Source organism: Danio rerio, chromosome 2 (genome assembly GCF_052040795.2).
Source record: "Danio rerio strain M-AB ecotype USA chromosome 2, GRCz13ab, whole genome shotgun sequence".
Classification (NCBI taxonomy): Eukaryota; Metazoa; Chordata; class Actinopteri; order Cypriniformes; family Danionidae; genus Danio; species Danio rerio.
The window spans coordinates 51,471,367-51,489,170 of record NC_141022.1 but is presented as its reverse complement, the minus strand read 5'-3'; the positions used below and the strand labels follow the sequence as shown (position 1 = coordinate 51,489,170).

At 35.6% G+C, this 17,804-nt stretch overlaps 2 protein-coding genes across 8 annotated transcripts; both read right to left on the bottom strand.

The window, feature by feature from the left end:
* Positions 1 to 709: 709 nt before the first annotated feature.
* Positions 710 to 9,576, bottom strand: ftr26 (finTRIM family, member 26). The gene is made up of 6 exons (XM_087241482.1): positions 8,198 to 9,576; positions 7,727 to 7,822; positions 6,476 to 6,709; positions 6,137 to 6,290; positions 2,155 to 2,217; positions 710 to 1,568 (listed from the first exon to the last, which is right to left on the bottom strand). Exons 1-6 carry the CDS (start codon positions 8,777 to 8,779, stop codon positions 1,042 to 1,044), a joined length of 1,656 nt encoding a protein of 551 aa, XP_087097608.1. The 5' UTR covers positions 8,780 to 9,576; the 3' UTR covers positions 710 to 1,041.
* On the bottom strand, positions 9,264 to 17,248 carry LOC101882560 (tripartite motif-containing protein 16). 7 transcript variants are annotated; one of them, XM_087241479.1, is made up of 8 exons: positions 17,153 to 17,207; positions 16,357 to 17,066; positions 15,741 to 15,836; positions 15,407 to 15,640; positions 14,730 to 14,880; positions 11,805 to 11,864; positions 11,364 to 11,639; positions 9,264 to 11,264 (listed from the first exon to the last, which is right to left on the bottom strand). In XM_087241479.1, the coding sequence occupies exons 2-8, from the start codon at positions 16,945 to 16,947 to the stop codon at positions 11,098 to 11,100; spliced, it is 1,575 nt and encodes a 524-aa protein (XP_087097605.1). In that variant the 5' UTR covers positions 16,948 to 17,066; positions 17,153 to 17,207; the 3' UTR covers positions 9,264 to 11,097. The 7 variants fall into 7 exon arrangements, with proteins under 7 accessions (XP_087097605.1, XP_087097604.1, XP_087097606.1 ...); XM_087241478.1 differs by having other exon boundaries at positions 16,357 to 17,233; XM_087241480.1 differs by having other exon boundaries at positions 14,736 to 14,880; positions 16,357 to 17,233.
* Between the last annotated feature and the right edge of the window lie 556 nt (positions 17,249 to 17,804).

The following is a 17,804-nucleotide window of genomic DNA, read 5'->3' as shown; positions in this document are numbered from 1 at the left end:
CTAGGGGACATTTTTTTAATAAAACCCCAACCAATGCAAACAACAAAAATAACAGCTTTCATAATTTCCATTTTCATACTTCTATTGCGTAGTTATTATCTGTATTTATGAAGAATAACTGGATGTATGACCATAGAGACAGACAGACAGACACACAGACAGACAGATAGACAGACAGACAGAGATTTTTAGACAGACAGACACAGACAGACAGACAGACAGACAGATAGATAGATCGACAGATAGACTGATATATGGACGGATAGATAGAATGCAGGTTTGATTCAAGCTCCTCTTTATTCTCATACCCTCCTCTTATATTCTGCCCAAGCTGCCAAACTTAAATAATCAAGAAAAGGAATGCTATAATTTTTTTTGGTTATTTATAGATATTTATTAAATATTACAGAGGTTTAAGCTTTAAAAATGCGCAAGATGATAATGGTCTAATCTGATCCAATGATCTATACCAAGCTAAGTTAAAAGTGCTCTCGCCAGACAAAGAGATGTACTAGTTGAATAATAATAATAAAAAAAATAGCAAAACTCAAACGTTTAACTTACTTACCTACTCCCAGAGCCAAATATATAGAAGTTGATATTTAGCTGCACCATATTGGTGTTTCGTAACATCTATTTTTTTTAATGAGGTGGGTTGTTAGCCCAACGCTCAACCCCCAACCTGAAGGGCCAGGACATACACACATACACCGGTCAATTTTAGTTTATTCAATTCACCATTTCCACATGTGGAGGAAACCTACGCAAACACGAGGAGAACATGCAAACTCCACACAGAAATGCCAACTGGCCCATTCGGGGCTCGAACCAGCTACCTTCTTGCTTTGAGGTGACATCGCTAACCACTGAGCCACCACGCTGCACCAAAATGAGCCTATTTACACAAAAAAAGTTGTAAATAAGAGCTTAACAGAATCCCACATCTTCAAAGTGGTGTCAATGGGAAAAGGGAAAAGATTGTTTGAGTTCATTAATGAAACAAATGCTACTTTTCATAGCTCTTACATGATGATTAGAACTCTAAATCATAGATGACAGTTTCACTGATGAGTCCCGGTTTAAGCCAAACCCAGGGTAGAGCGGTTGAGTGAATGTGGTCTGCACTCTGTGGATGAGGCTCATTTTTGTGTCAGAGACGCGGAAGAACGACAGAACTCCTGCTCTCTGATCCACATACACGCCTATTTTGGAGACTACCGGCAGATCCCGTTTCCTGTTGTTGTGACTGAATATGTATCCAGAGGCAGAGCAGAACAATCTCCAGGACTGATTATTATATCCAAATTTACACTCAGTACCCTGTCCCTTCCTGCTGATGCTCTTATATGACACTGCTATAGCCACACCATGATTCCCGCTCCACTCCACCTCCCAGTAACAGCGCCCACACACATTTTCTCTGCACAACACCTGAGGCCAGGTATCAAATTTGTCCGGATGATCAGGATATGCATGCATTGATGCAGTGAAAGTAGCTACTCTGTTCTCATCGGACAGACTGAGGTTGTTATGCACCGACTGTGAATCCAGAGTGAACTGATGGAAATCTGATGGAGATGAAACACACAATCTGCATTTTAATCAAGAAATCTGAACTGAAAAACATATATAAACATATATAAACAAACATATATAAACATATATAAACAAAGATATATATATATATATATACACCTAAATTCATAAATTTTCCTTTGGCTTAGTCCTTTATTTTTGCCACAGTGGAACGAACCACCAACTATTCTAGTATATGTTTTACGCAGAGCTTCCAGCCGCAACCCAGTACTGGAAAACACCCATACACTCTTTCATTCATACTCATACATTACGACCATTTTAGATAACTCAATTCACCTAATGCACATGTCTTTTGACTGTGGGGGAAACTGAAGCACCTGGAGGAAACTCACACCAACACGAAGAGAGCATGCAAACTCCACACAGAAACGCCAACTGGTTCAATCGGGACTCAAACCAGCGACCTTCTTGCTGTGAGGCAACAGTGCTAACCACTGAGTCGGCCAAATATATTCTATATGCTATTTGTTTATGTTTGGTGCTGAGTGACAGTGGCTCCACAATTAACCTTTCCATAGATATTAATGTTTGCTTTATTTGTAGTAAAGTACTCACACTTTAGGAAGTCCTCCCTGGTTTTGGGTTTAGTGGTGGGAAGGATCTGCGTTCGGCATCTCACTGTAGAAACAGTTAGTCATTTAGTGGCATGCAATCTGTCTTAATCTAACCATTTTGTCATACTCTATTTCAGTGTTTGTCAACTGTCAGAAACAAAAGCATTAGTAATTGTTTGTTGCACAGCTTTTATTTAAATAATACCTAAAGAAATGTTAGCAAGTCTGTTGTAATCTAATAATTTTGTCGTACTCTATTTCAGTGTTTTTCAACTTTTATGTCAGAAACAAAAGGATTAGTAATTGTTTGTTGTTGTTGTTGTTGTTGATGCACAGCTTTTATTTAAATACAGAGTTCATCTGGGGTCCGTTCTTCGTACCTCATTTAAATGATCTAAGATGATTTAGCAGTTCCTAGATCTTTTAATCGTGATAACTGATCTCTCGCTAATTTGGTTCTTCAAACAAGTTCGCGAATTAGATTAGAATGTCTGGATGAACTGATCTGAGATCGTTGGTTGTATTATGAAGGACAGATCTATCGATCCTCGAAATCATGATCAGCAATTCAACGATTGGCTGACGGCACAGCAGCGTAATGACATCATCTGATTAATATTCAATTATCCATGTGAGCAAAATTACATCAAATTAGCAGTAAACGGTTTGTTAAATATGACACGCAATAACCTTCCACATTTGTTGTGAGCTGCAGGCTTTACACTTTCATGTGTCAAGACAAGAGTATTCATCATGTATTTCAATGCAAATCAATGTATTTAGTTCTACATTTAGAAAAGATTTGCTTTATTATAGTAGCCGTTTTTTAATCGGTGTATAAAGAATAACTGGTTGTTTACAAAAGCATTTTCATATTGGTAAAGGTGTCTGCAACTTTTGTGAAGCATCAAATCACTGGCATATTAACTATCAAAACATGTTTATGACTGCATAAATGTATTATTGCTTTTAAAAAAAGTCACATATTGTGCATTTCTATTATACACAATTTGTTCTAAAGCGATCTAAAAAGTTCATTTCAATAAGTTTTCTCTTTGCACCAGGTGGCAGTCTTTGTACTTTCATTTCGAGGGTGCAGATTGCATACATTTTATTAATATGTATAACTTTATTTATTTTATTAATGAATAACTTTATATATATATTTAAAAATTATGTATTATTTCCCCAAGTGTATAACTACTACTGTAAGAAAATATCAGAATTCGGAACATACTTTCTGTATTATCTTTGCTTGAACTGAGCCAATCTAATCCTGTTTATATGAATTGAACCTGCTCCCGATCAGGTTTGACCTAGCAGAACTGTTGCCATGACAACAACTCTCGGATCAGCTTTGAAGAACGAAACGATCCTGGATCGTGTCAAATCCTCAATATCCAAATCCAGCTAACTGAGTAATCCACGTACGAAGAACGGACCCCTGGTCATGGAAAACCTGGAAAAGTCATGGAACTTTGACAAGCATTTCCAGGCCTGGAAAAGTTTTGGATAAACAGAAAAAAACCATAAAGTTTTGGAAAGTCATTGAAATTACATTTACATTAAGTTATTTAGTGATTTTAAGTTATCAGTTATTTGAAGTTTTGGAAAAGTCAGGGAAAACTATCTGATATCTGTATACTTGATTATAGGTTATCTACTTCTTTTCTGTCCTTGGCCAATCACCAACTCTCACATTATTAGTGTGGTTTAAGCATTATCTTAATCAATTTTACATAAATATAAATTGCAACTAAATAGATTGTTGCATGTTTTACGATATGCTGTAATAAAGTTGAGTATGCATTGTTTTTCTTTTACCATGCATATGTAGACATTGCATAAATTTGCTCTTCAGTGTTTGGATTCTCAGTAATGATTTTAAACCACACTGAACTGAGCTAAACTTAACTGAACTTAAACACTAAAAACTGAACTACTCTGTTTCAATTACTATGACCATTTTTGTGAAGCTGCTTTGACAAAATACATTGAAAAAGCGCTATACAAATAAAGCTGAATTGAATTGAATTGCATGAAACATTAGGTCATGAAAATTTGCTTGAAAGTTTTGGAAAAATCATGGAAAAGTCATGGAATTTTAGTAGTAAAAATGTGTATGAACCCAGTAAATATTATTTAAACAAATAAATGTTAGCAACTTAATCTAGTCTATTCATTAATATTCTACACCAAATAACTAACTAGCTAACTAACTAACTACAGAATATATACAGCAACCATAGAGTGGAATTCAATACCTTTTTTAAGACTCCTCCTATACATTTTAAGACCTTATAACTACTTACGGTTTTAACTGGAAACATTAGATTAGATTGGATTCAACTTTATTGTCATTACACATGTTCAATGCAACGAAATGCAGTTTAGGTCTAACCAGCAGTGCAATAGCAGCAAGTGCAGGATAGAGGTATACTGTAAGTTATAAAGTGCAGTTATAGAAAAACTATGGTGATATTTACTGATGGATGTACTATGAACAGTATATACAGGTTTAAGATTTTAACTTACAGTTTATTTACTAATATTAATGTAAGAAACTAATCCAAAACTAAAACCTTATTCATATACTGGATACAAATCTATTAAATCTAGCTAATTAAGCAGGTTGGCGCCTACAGAACTGCAGAAGTAATGGTGTTGTGTTGGTTACTGCAGTAAAGACAGCAGCATGATGTCAAATCTAGCAGGATTTTACTGATTTCATAAACTACACAGCATCCTGATATTCACAGATTTAATTCAGGCAAACTTTAGCATACAACCATACACTGCATAATCAAAAAATTATATCAAATGTAATACCTTGCAAAATAGCATTTAAGACTTTTTAATACTTTTCTCCTGATTTTCTATTCTATGGTGCATATTTAGCCCCTAGCCTGATTGTATTAATTTGTTTACCTGTTTGTATATTTCCCATTATTTCTCACTGTATAGCTTGAGCTGTATATGTGCATTAAAATAACCTTTATTAATTGAAATAATAAAGATATATTTGAAAGCTGTTGATGCTTCTGTCAAGCAAGTGCCTAAAAAACTGCTCTCCTAATACAGTGCGTCTAAAGTGAGATAAAATGCTGAAACGCAGAGCCATTATTCCTTCATTTATTAATTTTTACTAAATAAAATGTCTCTCATATCAGAAAATGTGAAGATTCCAGACCTGTAAGGGCTTATGCTATGCTCATATACATATTTACCTTCAGTTGTGGCACACACTGAATTTATTAGGTAAAAAATGGATGTATGCCTTATGCAATTGCCAATATTAGTCATAATCTTTACATTTATATGTACTGTATGCTAAGTAAAAAGACAAAGTACTTGTGTGTGTGTGAATGCCAACCATTTTCTGATGTAGATTTGCCTTGGTTTCATTTATTTATGAAGAATTCAGATGCAAAAACCTCTAAAAGTCATCTAAAATTTTCTTTTAAAATGTGCATTTTTTTCAGGTTTATATGTGTAGGTTTAGTAATTTCACTTTTATGCCAAAAAATAAGTTCTTTCATGGTCTTTAAAGTAAAAATAAATCAACATAAACAAAGGAAGTTGAGAAAAATGTTCACTTTTGACAAATTTCAGACGGCACTTACAGGTTTTTGCATCTGAACTCTTCATATTTAGAGCTGAAGTCAGAATTTTATTTTCTAATTCATTTCTAATAACTGATTTATTTTACCTTTGCCATGATGACAAATAATACATAATATTTGACCAGATATTTTTCAAGATACTAGTATTCAGCTGCAATTTAAAGGCTTAACTAGGTTAATTAGGTAAGTTAATGTAATTAGGAAAATCCTTGTATAATAATGACAGTTGGTTAGGCAATCAATAAGGGGCCAATAATATTGACTTTATTGTCTGTGTGTGTCTTTTTTGGAAACATTTGTGTGAGCCATGTCTATTTACCACAATCAAGCTCTAATTTACAAGATGAGTTTGTGTTTTACCTGAAGCAGAAATTAATTTCATCTGTTCTTTGCAGAAATCATCCAATTTCTTCCTCAGTTCTGAGACAGATTTTCCCACATCTTCATAAGAAGGGAGAGAACTGACAGTCGTGCTGTCTGTAGATTCAGCAGGGATGATGAGAGACTGCAAACTCTACACAAAAAATGTCAACAGAAATATAAAGATGCATTCATGATGACGGAGGAATTCACATGCTATAGTAATCACAGCGAAATCCTCAGCATATCATGGTCTTTAAACATAGATTTGCTCTTTTTGATGTCAAAATTTAAAAAGAAACAGTCTGCAGTACAACATATAATAGTCTTCCCAGTTACCTGCAGGAAATGTATGTGATCATCAGTGTGTGAAAGCTGCTCCAGCTCAGTGTTTCTCCTCTTCAGATCTTCAATCTCCTGCTCCAGTTTCTTCAAGAGTCCTTCAGCTCGACTCACTTCAGTCTTTTCTCGATCTCTGATCATCTGTGTGACCTTCAATCTTCTTCTCTTAATACAGCGGATGATTTCAGTAAAGATCCTCTCACAATCATCCACTGCTGTCTGTGCAGAGCTCTGGAAGGACAAACAAACAAGTCTTGTAAGAACCTAAAATATGTTTATCTTGACATTTACTTAATGTGTCTTTACATTTCCTTCAACCATTGTAATTATTTTGTTGTTGTTGATGCACAGCTTTTATTTTGAAAGATATATTTAATTGGAAGTTCAGGACACCTTTTTAGCACCAAATTAATAATGTCTCCTGATTTCCTATTCTGTGGTGCATATTTAGCCCCTAGCCTGATTGTATTAATTTGTTTACCTGTTTGTATATTTCCCAATATTTCTCACTGTATAGCTTGGGCTGTATTCATGCATTAAGATAACCTTTATTAATTGAAATAATAAAGATATATTTGAAAGCTGTTGATGCTTCTGTCAAGCAAGTGCCTAAAAAACTGCTCTCCTAATACAGTGCGTCTACAGTGAGATAAAATGCTGAAACGCAGAGCCATTATTCCTTCATTTATTCATTTTTACTAAATAAAATGTCTCTCATATCAGAAAATGTGAAGATTCCAGACCTGTAAGGGCTTATGCTATGCTCATATACATATTTATCTTCAGTTGTGGCATACACTGAACTTATTAGGAAAAAAATGGCTGTATGCATCATGCAATTGCCAATATTAGTCATAATCTTTACATTTGTATGTACTGTATGCTAAGTAAAAAGATAAAGTACTTGTTTGTGTGAGTGTCAACCATTTTCTGATGGTTTTTTTTTTATTATTCCAGCATGTTTTAAACAGCGGATGCCCTTCCAGCTGCAACCCAGTACTGGGAAATACCCATACACACTCATTTACACACATACATTACGGCCAATTTAGTTTCTCCAATTTACCTGTACCGCATGTCTTTGGACTGTGGGGGAAACCGCAGCACCTGGAGGAAACCCACGCCAACACGGGGAGAACATGCACAGAAATGCCATCTGACACAGGCCAGATGCAAACCTACGACCTTCTTGCTGTGAGGTGACAGTGATAACCACTGAGCCACCGTGCCACCTTTATTAAAACTCACCTTATGTATCTCTACAGACTCTCTCAGCTGCTGGAGCTTGCTTTGCTTCTCCTGAATTCTGTTCTGTAATTGTGTTTGTGTTTCGCCAACTTGAATCTAAAACAAAAGTAAAACAAATAAATATCAAATGTTCTTTGGTTCACAAGGAATTAAATGTGTAAAAATAAAGCACATATTCAATGGTTTAAATCCCTCATCGCAATATATTAGAATTTCTTTATAATGAATTATTATAATCAACTACTAATTATGAATTATTAATAACTTATCTTCTATTTTTGTATTATTTTCTAATGATTTCTTTTAGGTAATTAAAGATTACCAAAATATTTTTTCAGTAAATTAACTAGCACAGATTAATTGTTCACCTAAAGAATAACACTAACATTGTGTATTTTGATTCCACTAAGACCTTAATGCATGTGTGTACATAATTTAAGATAAACTAAGTTAAGTCTTTAGCATTCATACCTGTTTCTCAGCTCTCTCTGCTTCAGCTGAAACAGTGTCGTGATTTTTGTGTTCATCCATCACACACATTAAACATACACACTTCTGGTCAGTCCGACAGTAAACCTCCAGCAGTCGGTCATGTTGAGAGCAGATCATCTCCTGGATTCGTCCGGTGGCATCGGTCACTTTATGACGCTTACTTGAATGAAAGACTTCATGACATTCAAAATGGGTTTCACAGTAAGAGTTCAGACACAGCAAACACGACTTCACAGCTTTGCGTTTTCTCCCAGCGCAAACATCACACTTCACATCTCCAGCTTCAGCATAATTTGCACGAGATTTTAATCCTGTCTTCTTCAGATTCTCCACCATTTCTGCCATCACCACATTCTTGTTTAAAGCAGGTCTTGGAGTGAAGGTCTGTCTGCACTGAGGGCAGCTGTAAACTCTCCTCTGCTCATCTTGATTCCAGTATTCAGTAATGCAGCTCATACAGTAACTGTGTCCACAGGGGATGGTCACTGGCTCCTTCAGGAGATCCTTACAGATTGAACAGCTGAACTGATCCTCAACCACTGAAGTGCTGGATTCTGCCATTTTCCAAGTATATTACAGCTTTAAAGTGTTTTTGTTGTTGTTGTTGTTGTCGGTTTGTAAAGTTGAACTCACCTACATGAGAAAGCTTTGCAACTGCATCTTTGTCTGATTCTCTTGTTCAGAATCCCAAAACTTGCTGGTGGGTCAATCAGCAAATCAATCACCCATCGAAAACAGTAAGTTGAACAACACCGAGTAGTCACTGACATATTCACTCTATTAACACATGCACACAAAGGTATATCAAACAAGTCTTCGAGTTTCTGTTGGTCTCATTTCAAAGAGTTTCCTGGTTTTGCAAGAAATCGAAAGTAGTGCGTGGAAAATGACCTAAAGAGGGCGCTCACACATAGTTTTTTTTTCATTTCTGTTCAAGCTGTGCCAGTGCAGCCTGCAATGATACTATTTTATTTTTGTAATTACATTTTATAGATTTTACATGTGAGTGGTCACAGCATCTTAAATAAACATGATACATGACAAATACAGGGTATATTTAGTATTTAATACCATAGAAAATAATACACATATACATACTGTTGAAGTCAAAACTATTAGACACCCTTTTAATTTTTTTCTTATTTTTTAAATATTTCCCAAATGATGTTTAACAGAGCAAGGAAATTTTTTCACAGTATGTCTGATACAATTTTTTCTTCTGGAGAAAGTCTTATTTTTTTTATTTTGACTAGAATAAAATCAGTTTTCAATTAAAAAAAAAAAATGGTTAGGACAAAATAATTAGCCCCTTTAAGCTTTATTTCTTCGATAGTCTACAGAACAAACCATTATTAAACAGTAACTTGCCTAATTACTCTAACCTGCCTAGTTAACCTAGTTAAGCATTTAAATGTCACTAAGCTTAATACCAGTGTCTTGAAAAATATCTAGTCAAATATTATTTACTGTCATCATGGCAAAGATAAAATAAATCAGTTATTAGAGATGAGTTATTAAAACTGTTGTTTAGAAATGTGTTGAAAAAATCTCTCCATTTAACAGAAATTGGGGGAAAAAATAAACAGGGGGGCTAATAGTTTAACTGTACATGCATGTATATATACCTACCCATATTTGTGCACACACATACGTATACATATATACATCCATACATATAGTAATAAATTAAATAAAGTAGAAATTCACGCAGACTATCAGAGATTTGAAGATTCAGGTTGTTACACATTCATTTATATTGTCCATTGAGTTTTTCTGCCAGTTGGTCTGCACCCGTTTTCCACGCATCAAGAGTTGAGGCTCTTTGAGTATCTTTTCCTATAATAAACTTTTTTTTCTCAAACCTCATACACCTTCTCACATTCACACACCATATGTATAAATGACAATTACAAATAATACTATGTAGGTAGGCCTACTGTACATGCTTTGTGTAATATTGCATTAAATGCTCCAATTATCATTCATTCATTTTCTTTTTGGCTTAGACTTTTTATTAAATTGTGGTTGCGTAATGAACCACCAACTTATCCAGCATATGTTTTACACAGCAGATGCCATTTTTCCAGCTGCAACTGATCAATGAAAAAACATCCATCCATACACATTTATTCACAGATCATTTTTTAGCTTACCCAATTCACCTATAGCGCACATCTGTCTTCTGACTTGTGGGGGAAACCGTGGAAACCCAGAGGAAACCCACACCAACACAGGGAGAACATGCAAACTCCACACAGAAATGCCAACTGACCCAGCTGAGGCTCGAACCAACGACCTTCTTGCTGTGAAGCGATCATGCTACCCACTGCGCCCCGTGCTGCCCCAATCAATCAAAATAATTCTGTATTATTTTGGAATGTTTAGACATCACATTTATATTCAATACACAGCTCAGACATTATACGCACCTAATACTTACACATTCACTGGATTATAGATGTTGTGCTAACAAAAATGCACAGAGGCAGGTATCACTCAATTTCAAAACTCACAAAACTCCAAACCTCCTTCTCTTAAAGGAGAAACAACACTTCTCTTCTTAAAGAAGAAACAGCTCTATTGCTTGTATGGGTTGTGTGAACTGTGTCTACGCATCAGTAGCTCCTACGGGATTGTGTTTAATTACAATTACAACAAAAGGAAAAGAAATCCAATAGGGTTCCCTTGTATTGTGCCCTGGACACAGACCTGCACAGTGTGTTATGGGAGATATTTAATGAGTATATTAGACTAATTTAATATAAAGAGAAAATAGTGTGTGTGTGGATTAAAATGATAATCACCAGAAAGATAGAGGAAGCTGTTTACCACATTTCTTATCTGCAGTTTTCATGAGGATGTATATATTATCTTATAGTTCATAAGGACTTCAACAATAGAAGTTTTATTGTTGATCCAAAATCAATCCCAAACCCAGGGTAGAGCGGTTGAGTGAATGTTGTCTGGACTCTGTGGATGAGGCTCATTGTTGTGTCAGAGACACTGAAGAAGGACAGAATTCCTGCTCTGTGATCCACATACACTCCTATTTTAGAGGATTTGGAAGATACAGGGAGATCAACAACATTGCTATTGTGTCTGAATTTATAGCTGGAGTTAGAGCAGGACAATCTCCAGGACTGACCATTGTATCCAAACACGGAATCATTACTCTGTCCTTTTCTTCTGATGCTCTTATATGAGACTGATATTCCCACTCCAGCCTCCCCGCTCCACTCCACCTCCCAATAACAGCGTCCACACACACTCTCTCTGCACAACACCTGGGAAAAGTCATGAAATCTGTCCGGGTGAGCCGGGTAACTCTGGTCAGCTCCAATAAAAGTAGCCACTCTGTTTCCTTCAGACAGACGGAGATATTTATGTGCTGTGTTTGAATCCAGGGTGAGATGACAGGAATCTGAACAGAGCAACAAAAATTATATATATACATATATTTATTTTATATATTGAGAAGATGGAAAATTAAATCCTGATAAGAACATGCTGGAATTCAGGATTATTATTTCTTGAGGACTGATAAATGTCTGACAGTTTGTATTTGCTTTTTGTTAGAAATACTTACATTGCAAGAACTCATCTCTTGTTTTGAGTCCAGATGAGGCAACAATCTCCATGTATGTAACTAACAAAACCAACAGACGTATAGAGTGTAAGACATTTAAAGGCAATATTAAACCGATTGCATTTATAATTCTACAGACAATTATAAGGCATGTAAACAATAACAAAGGTCCTAATGTATTTCCTGTTTTAGATCTTTCAGTTATAAAGCTTCTGAGAATCCAGAAAGCTCCACATGTTCATACTTTTTTTAGTGACAGCCATGTTAACATTAGTTATGACAAGGGCCAGACGGAATCTGCGGACGTTTTTTGCTATTTCTGCGGAGAATTTTGGTAAAAATCTGTGAATTTCAGCGGAATTATTTTGGGAGTATCCAGCGGAGTATCATAACTAAGACCCTAATATATTAAATAAAAAGTAATAAATTACTGAATAAAACTGAATAAATTTAGATTTACACATTTACTCATGTAAATAAACAGAATTAATGATAAGCTAAAAACCTGCAGAAATCTGCGTAATTCTGCGGAAAATCTGCGTTTCCGTGTGGGCCTAGTTATGACTAGGGCAAGACAGAATCTGCAGGCATTTTTGCCATTTCTTCGCAGAATATTGTGAAAAATTCTGATTTATGTGGAATGATTTGGGGTATATTTGTATATGTTAAATTAAAAATAATAAAATTTAAACTTTTATTTAATGTTTAAAATGTAAATCCTATTAGATCCAATTATTTGTTAAACAAAGCAAGTCTCCCATATAATATATCTACAATATATCTACTAAAAGACAGAAATTATTACTTTGTAAACTGTACTGTAAGTAAACCATATGAAATGAACGTTTTAATATTAGTCAGTAATATTACTGAAATTAATTTAAAAACTGAATAAATATAAATTTACACACATTTACACACAACTAAATAAATAGACTCAATTATGGGCTGAAAATCTGCAGATTTCTGTGCGCGCAGATATCGTGTGGGCCTAGTTATGACTAAATCGCCTCTTCTTAAAGTTCTGAAAAAGACAAGCAGGAATTGTTCATGGACCAATGATATCACCATATTGAAATGGTCTATAATTATTTCTCTTCGTTTTTGCGGTCAAAATATGATAAATACGATACGATAAATAATAAATACGGCTGCGCAATACATCGTATCAGCATTAATATTGCAATTTCAACATGCACAATTGTCACATCGCAGGATGCGCAATGTTGAGTCGGGATTATAATTTACCAGAAAGCACAGGTCAAAACACATGCAAAATTTAACCACAATAGAGAGGACGTTTATTATGCGCATGTGTTTTAAGGGCTGCAAGTGTATGAGCATTTAAAGAGAGTTTAAAGTGTTCACGTGCAAGAAATTGTATCATTTGTAACTTAAATAAAGGTTAATTGTATTGAATTATTTACACAATGCAGACCAGTGGTGTCAAACTCCTAGAGGACTGGAGCTCTGCACAGTTTAGTTTCAACACACTAAAGCTGCGGTCACACTGTACTTTTCTCCCCATAGACTTCTATTCATAGGCACGCAAATGCGTCAGACTGGAAACGCAAACTTGTGCCACAAGTTTTCACAGTTTGCTGCGTTACAAAATGTAAGTTTGGTGAACTCTGACCTCTGAAATTGCATCACATGATTGCATGAGTCCAATCAAAGATCAAAACATTACCTCTCTGAACAGAAATGTAAAATATGGACCAATTGCTCACAATTTTTTAATGTCTAATCATCTTGTTTAATCCCGCCCCTTTTCGCAATGCCATACAACAAAATTTCGAATGCTTAAACTATAGTGTGACCACAGCTTTACCTACATTTCAAACAAGCCTAAAGCACTCGATTAGTTTAATCAGGTGTGTTTAATTAGGGTTGGAACTAAACTGTGCAGAGTTGCGGCCCTCCAGGAACTGAGTTTGACACCTGTGAGACTCCATGTGCTCCGTGTAGACTATACATTGTTATTTTACATTTGAATATTTGATATGTCACCTGAATGCTGTTAGACTCCCAAGAAAATTATAGAGAAGGTTTATTTCACTTGTATCTTTGCTCTTATTTGTTTATCTCTCCTCGTAATTAGTTTATTGTAGTTTAAGCAAATACACTCCTCTGCAGAGTCATCACAATCAGTCTAAATTAATGAATTCCTTCCAAAACAGAGTTTCTCAAGCCACTTGGTGAAATTGTATGCATATTGCAATACATTTAGCAGAAAAGCAAAAATATCACAATGTTAGCAGGGTTCAACGCTAAGGAGTTTTTCTACTGGTCCGATCAGGCCAGTGGTTCAGATTTTTACTTGCCCTGCCAAAATTTTTACTGGCCCCACCAAAAAAAAAGGGAAGTTAATAGCTATTTTTAGCCGCAGATTTTAAAAATAATGTGTCAAAAATAAAGTCTGTGAATCTCGAATTTCATTACCTAAAAAAATGTTAATAAAAGTGTTATGCAAACATCACTTCATTTTTTTAGTTGCGCTGTTCACATGTAAATGTCTGCTTCCAGACAATTTCTTTTAGCCTTATAATTTAATGTTGCCGCCATGTTTGTTTCTTCGCTGTACTGGTTGTTACCAGGTTACGGAAAAAAATAGCATGCTCAAAACATCAAATCATATAAGAGGAACCGGAAAACAATATGGTGATTATGACATCACAGAGAAGGTTGTGTTTAAAGACCTAAAAGCGCAAACTTAAAATGCACGCAACTGACAAACAGTCGCAGACAAATTAAATGTTAGTGACAAGGCATCACTGTCCGGATCGAACAAGTAATGATCCTGTCTACTGTCCCAAGCATCTCTCACGCTAGCCCTGGGCCACCGGGCAGTCCTTATTGTTGAGCCCTGGTTAGAGTTTTCCAATACGATTTAGTACTAACTGCAAATAAACCAGTATGATTTACCTTTACCAAATATTTGTTGTATGTCCTCTTTGCAAAGGTCCTCAAGTTTCTCTCTTAGCTCTGAGATGGATTTACCCACATCATCATATGAGTGGAGAGAACTGACACTGATGTCTGAGGATGCAGGAGGAACAGAGAGAACCGGGATACTCTACAGGAGACAAAGAGAACAGAACAGATTTGAATCAGTAACGTCTTTTTGTATAAGCACTCGAGGAGCTTTATTAACTCCTAGATTCATTAGCGAAAGTGTGTTGTTTTCTCAGCTTTGGGGATATTTAGCACTACATATTTGTGGTTTAGTCCACTTGTTTGCTTTTTCAGTTGCATAAAATTGACTTTTATATTCATCTCCTTTATCACAACACATTAGAAACCCAGCTCCTCTATCCTCCACTGGTTGATTTTGTTGGGATGCTTATATCACTGTCTGTGTGTCCTTACATAAAAATGTCTAGTGACTGTGTGAATGCAATCAGGAAAATGGTTAGATGGGATATTTAGTTCTTAGAGATCTGGCCTGGTGGCTAATCCTATAGTTCATAACCTGGTGCAAAAGCCCATAAAGAAAAAACAATGAAAATCTGTCTGCATCGCTAGTGAATTAAATACAATGACCTGACCTTTCTGTGATAATAGGATGATCCTAAAGTTCATGTTTTCCATTTCACTGCTACCTGTAGGAAATGTATGTGATCATCAGTGTGTGAAAGCTGCTCCAGCTCAGTGTTTCTCCTCTTCAGATCTTCAATCTCCTGCTCCAGTTTCTTCAAGAGTCCTTCAGCTAGACTCACTTCAGTCTTTTCTCGATCTCTGATCATCTGTGTGACCTCAGATCGTCTTCTCTCAATGGACTGGATGAGTTCAGTGAAGATCCTCTCACTGTCCTCCACTGCTTTCTGAGCAGAGCTCTGGTAGAGAATACAGATAATCAGACTAGCTCTTGGTGAGTTTCAGGAGTAGGACTTATAATACTCTTAAATATATCCTCATTAAAACTTTAAAACTGACCTTATGAGTCTCCACAGCCTCTTTTAGCCGATATAGCAGCTTCTGTTTTCTCTTGATTCTAAGATCAAATTTTCTTTGAACACCCCCCAAGGGTTTCTGCAACATGGAACAAATGTAAACACACTAATCGGTACTTTTCCTTAAATCCATAATTCAAAGGTTCTATCATTTAGTTAACCTTATGCCGATTTAACCCTTTAGGACTGAATTTAAAAACTTCGAATTCCAGGCCTCCTTTTCTGAAGTGAAAGGGAGTACAAATTAGATTTCTTTAACCAAAATGGCGCAAACAAATAAACAAAATAAACAGATACAAATGTATAAAATAATTGATGTCTGTTTCAAATGATTATTTACTGACTGATTGTCTTCCTCTCTTGTTGTCATTTGATGGCATCCTGCATTAAAAAATTCAAATGAATAATTTTTTTTTCAAAACAACAACATTTAGGTCTATCAAAATCTGTTAACTGTTTGAAAGAGGTGCTTTGTGCAAATTTGTCTGCGTCTTCTTGATGTTACATGTATTTTTCAGTCATAAAGCTCTCCATGTAAAACACCAACAAGCACTTCCCTGACATCTAGACTATATACTGTAGTAGCTTTAAGTTCATACCTGTTTCTCAGCTCTCTCTGCTTCAGCTGAAACAGTGTCATGATTTTTGTGTTCATCCATCGTACACAATAAACAAATGCACTTCTGGTCAGTCCGACAGTAAACCTCCAGCAATCGGTCATGTTTAGGGCAGGTCATCTCTCTCAGTCGTCCAGTGGCATTGATTAAATGATGTCTCTTATCTTTAAAGAAACCGTTATGTTGTTCAAGGTGAGTTTGACAATAAGAGTTCAGACACATCAGACAGGACTTAACAGCTTTGTACTTCATCCCAGTACAAACATCACACTCCACATCTCCAGGTCCAGCATAACTTGGAGCAGGATCAACGTTTTGGACTCTTGTCATCTTCAGTTTCTCCACAATTTCAGCAAACACCACGTTCTTGTTTAAAGCAGGTCTTGGAGTGAAGGTCTGTCTGCACTGAGGGCAGCTGTAAACTCTCCTCTGCTCATCTTGATTCCAGCAGTCAGTAATGCAGTTCATACAGTAACTGTGTCCACAGGGGATGGTCATTGGCTCCCTCAGAAGATCCAGACACACTGAACAGCTGAACTGATTCTTAGCCCAGAAAACATTAGCTTCTGCCATTTTATTTTAGACACCGAGAGATAAACACGACTATTTGTGTTTGAAAGAAAATGAACAACGATGCTATGTGTTTTAAAACTCGCTAAATACAATAGTTCCTGTGACACCTAAGATAGACACTCTGAAAGATAGAGAGAGAGAGTTAGACAGCTAGAAAACAGATTAAAAACTTGTCTATCAGACATAAAAGCTCTTTTACTTTTACCTGAACCGAGTTTCTTCTTCCGCGTTTGAGAAAGTAACTGAAACTAACCGATTGTGTAAGTAGAAGCAGACCGGTAGAGGGCGCACGCGCACGCACACACGTCACACTTGCAATGGTGTAAAGCAGGAGTGTCCAAACTTTTTGGGCCGAGGGCCAGATGCAAAAAACAAACGTTGTCGCGGGCCAAATTTTACATACATCACACAGACACGCATATATATATATATATATATATATATATATATATATATATATATATATATATATATATATATATATATATATATATATATATATATATATATATATACAATTGAAGTCAGAATTGTTAGCCCCCCTAAATTATTAGCCCCCATTTATTTTGTCCCCAATTTCTGTTTAACCGAGAGAAGATTTTTTCCACACATTTCTAAACATATTAGTTTTAGTAACTCATTTCTAATAACTGATTTATTTTATCTTTGCCATGATGACAGTAAATAATATTTGACTAGATATTTTTAAGACACTTTTAAACAGCTTAAAGTGACATTTAAAGGCTTAACTAGGTTAATAAAGTTAACTAGTTAAGTTAAGGTAATTAGGCAAGTTATTTTATAACAATGGTTTGTTCTGAAGACTTAAGGGGCTAATAATTTTGACCTTAAAATGG